This window comes from Plectropomus leopardus, unplaced genomic scaffold, assembly GCF_008729295.1.
Source record: "Plectropomus leopardus isolate mb unplaced genomic scaffold, YSFRI_Pleo_2.0 unplaced_scaffold24581, whole genome shotgun sequence".
Classification (NCBI taxonomy): domain Eukaryota; kingdom Metazoa; phylum Chordata; class Actinopteri; order Perciformes; family Serranidae; genus Plectropomus; species Plectropomus leopardus.
In genome coordinates this window covers 740-3,884 of record NW_024626692.1, presented here as the reverse complement: position 1 = coordinate 3,884, position 3,145 = coordinate 740, and the positions used below count along the sequence as shown (strand labels likewise).

General features: G+C 40.6%; 1 protein-coding gene across 1 annotated transcript; it reads right to left on the bottom strand.

Moving 5' to 3' along the window:
• Positions 1-908: 908 nt before the first annotated feature.
• sagb (S-antigen; retina and pineal gland (arrestin) b) lies at positions 909-2,715 on the bottom strand (the record flags this gene model as incomplete). The annotated part of the gene is made up of 4 exons (XM_042516532.1): positions 2,668-2,715; positions 1,665-1,725; positions 1,233-1,277; positions 909-1,108 (listed from the first exon to the last, which is right to left on the bottom strand). Coding segments are annotated over exons 1-4 (354 nt in total), but the record flags the coding sequence as incomplete, so codon positions are not given.
• Positions 2,716-3,145: the final 430 nt, after the last annotated feature.

Below are 3,145 nucleotides of genomic sequence, written 5' to 3'. Positions count from 1 at the left end.
GGATTTGCACTGTATTCACAGTAGGCCTAAAGATGATGACACAATTTCATAAAAGATGAATTGGGTACCAAACAACCATGATGACTCTGAAAGGTCCAGTGCTGCTCAAAAACTATACCAGAATTCTGGTCACCAAAGGAGGTAAGTCCATCACACACTCAGCAGGACCAGGATGTCCCTGAGTGTCTGCGTGTGCATATAGCTGTATGCTATAGGTCTGCAATTCAGTCATTCAGTTGTTTCAAATCCAGTGTAGGCTATATAACAGTCTTGGATTCTCAAAACACAAAATATAGACCTCTATATTACATTATCTGTCAAGTTTTACATTATCATTTTTTTAAAAAAAAAAAGACCCACCTGAAAATGTAATAAATCTCCAATAATGTAATAAGGTATTACATTACCGGTAAAAAATGTTATTACAATATCAGTCAGAATATTTTATTACATTATTGGTCAAGTTATTGCATTATTGGGTTTTATTACATTTTCGATTGAGTTAAGTACAAATGTTATTACATTTTCAGGCATTATTACATTTTCAGTAAATTATTACATTATTGGGTGCTACAGTCCCTTTAAAGTGTCTCAGCTTGTTATTTTGTCAGATTTTACATCAAAACAAAACGTTATCAGGAAGTCTCAAAACTGAAATCTCATCTGGTTTTGTCCTCTCTAGTGTCCGCTGCAGACGGACTGCAGAGACCACTCTTACGTGGTTTTACGTGGATCAGTGTGTTGTCGTCTTCTCAGTTCACAAGTCTCGTGATGTCCTCATGAGGACAAAAGTCTTTCCTTACTCCTTTCCCTGGACCATCCCTGTCCCCCGTCAGTGGAAATGCTGCGTCCCTTCAGTGGACCCTGGCGTGTCCCCTCAGCTGTGTGATGGACAGTTGGTTTCTTACCTCGAAGAAGAAGGGGAAGGCGTTGTCCCCCAGCTTGCGCACCAGCTTCTGCTGGATCTTGGTGTGTGTCAGCTTGTCTCTGTCCTGCAGCTCAGGGTACACCTGCCGGGTCACCACGAACAGGTCTCTCCTGAAGGCCACACCCATCACATCCATGTCCTGGCGGCCATAACGAAACGTACACGACAGCATCACGTACACTGAAGACACACAGATGCCACGGGGACAGAGAGAACAGGTCTTTACGGGTCCATGTCCAGGTTTGTCATATTGGGGATCTGAAATAACTAATTTATAATCAGCAGGTGAATAAACCAAACGCACCTTTCTTTCCTTTGAGCTGCACCGGGTCGATTACCACCACCCCGTCTGAGGACACACACACTGTTAGCCTAGCTTAGCTCACTGTTAGCCTGTTAGCCTAGCTTAACTCACTGTTAGCCTAGCTTAGCTCACTGTAAGTCCAGCTTATCTCACTGTTAGCCTAGCTTATCTCACTGTTAGCCTAGCTTAGCTCACTGTTAGCCTAGCTTAGCTCACTGTAAGTCCAGTTTATCACACTGTTAGCCTAGCTTACCACACAGACTGTTAGCCTAGCTTAGCTCAAACACTGTTAGCCTAGCATACCACACAGACTGTTAGCCTAGCTTAGCTCAAACACTATTAGCCTAGCTTAGCTCAAACACTGTTAGCCTAGCTTAGCTCAAACACTGTTAGCTTAAGCTTAGCTTAGCACACAAAGTGTTATCATCTCACCGACTGGATCCACGTAACCGCAGTGATCCACAAAGTCTCTGTTGGCCATGTATACAGCCACCTGCAGCATCACAGGAGGTCACAGGAGGTTATTAGATGTCGCATGATGTCACAGGAGGTCACATGATGTCACAGGAGGTTATGTGATGTCACATGATGTCACAGGAGGTCACATGGGCTGCGTTCCAAAAGTCGTTCAACATGCCCTTGTTCTGAACAACTGAAGTGAACTGCGTGAGCTCCACCCTCAGAGGGAGCGAGTGAACGTCGATGGTCCCTTCAGAGGTCTATATAACACACAATGCATTGCAGCTATGCATGTGATACCAAAATATACATCCATGGTGGGGGCAGTGATAAGTAAAACTACGGCTGCAGAATTAAGAGAGGACGAATTAACTGCTAGATAAATAAAAAATAAAATTAAATACAGATACATTCAACATCTGATGCTTTTCAGTTTCACTTCTAATACTTCTCATAGGTCTGTATCATAGACAGTATATACATTTATATATTTATATACAGTCTGTAGTCTGTATCGTAGACTGTATGCTTATATACGTACAATCTATGTGTATAAAGTCTAGTTGCTTTTTGAAAACTGTCATATAATTAATTGTGATTATGTTAATATTTATGAATATTTATTCCTATTCAGCTTGTGTAATTATCTATAAATGATTGAGAAAATGCTGTTTTGCAAGATATTATAAACCCATTAAAAATAATAGTTATGATAATCATGAATCAAAAATGATTACATCACAAAGTCATGCAGCTGATTACCAATGTGTATATGCATCAATCTATCTATATGTACACACATATACTGCAGTTCTGATGAATAAGAAAACTGGTAGTTGTACCATGAAAGTGAATGAGGGCAAATGGAAAACTTTTGGAACGTAACCTTGACGTCACATGATGTCACAGGACATCACATGATGTCACAGGGTCACCGAACTCTAAAGACGGATACAATCGTGGACAAAAGACTTACCGACTTGTCGTGGGACACTTTCTTGAAGACGACGTGTTTGGGACTCATGCTTTTGGACGGAGGTCGCGACCTGCAGCACAGACGACCTGCAGCACAGACGACACTCACACGTCAAACACGTTGAAGCTGAACTGAGCTAAAGGTCGACCTGCAGGCTTCCATCTATTTCTGTCCTTTTTAATAAAAACGTTTCTGTCTCAGCCGATTTAAAAAAGGACTTTAATCAGTAATTAAGAATACATTTGATTCAAGCGTTCACACGAACATTAACACTGACTGACCTTCAACACCTATTTTACACCTTCACAATGATTAATAACAATAATAATTATATTAATGGCAAAAAATATTATTAATACTAACACTGATACCAGTAATAACATTAATAATAATAATAAAAGTGATGAAGTGAAACAGACTGACCTGAGAGCGGCGATTGATCGATTGGTATTTTGAGCAGCAGCAGGTTTCTATCAGC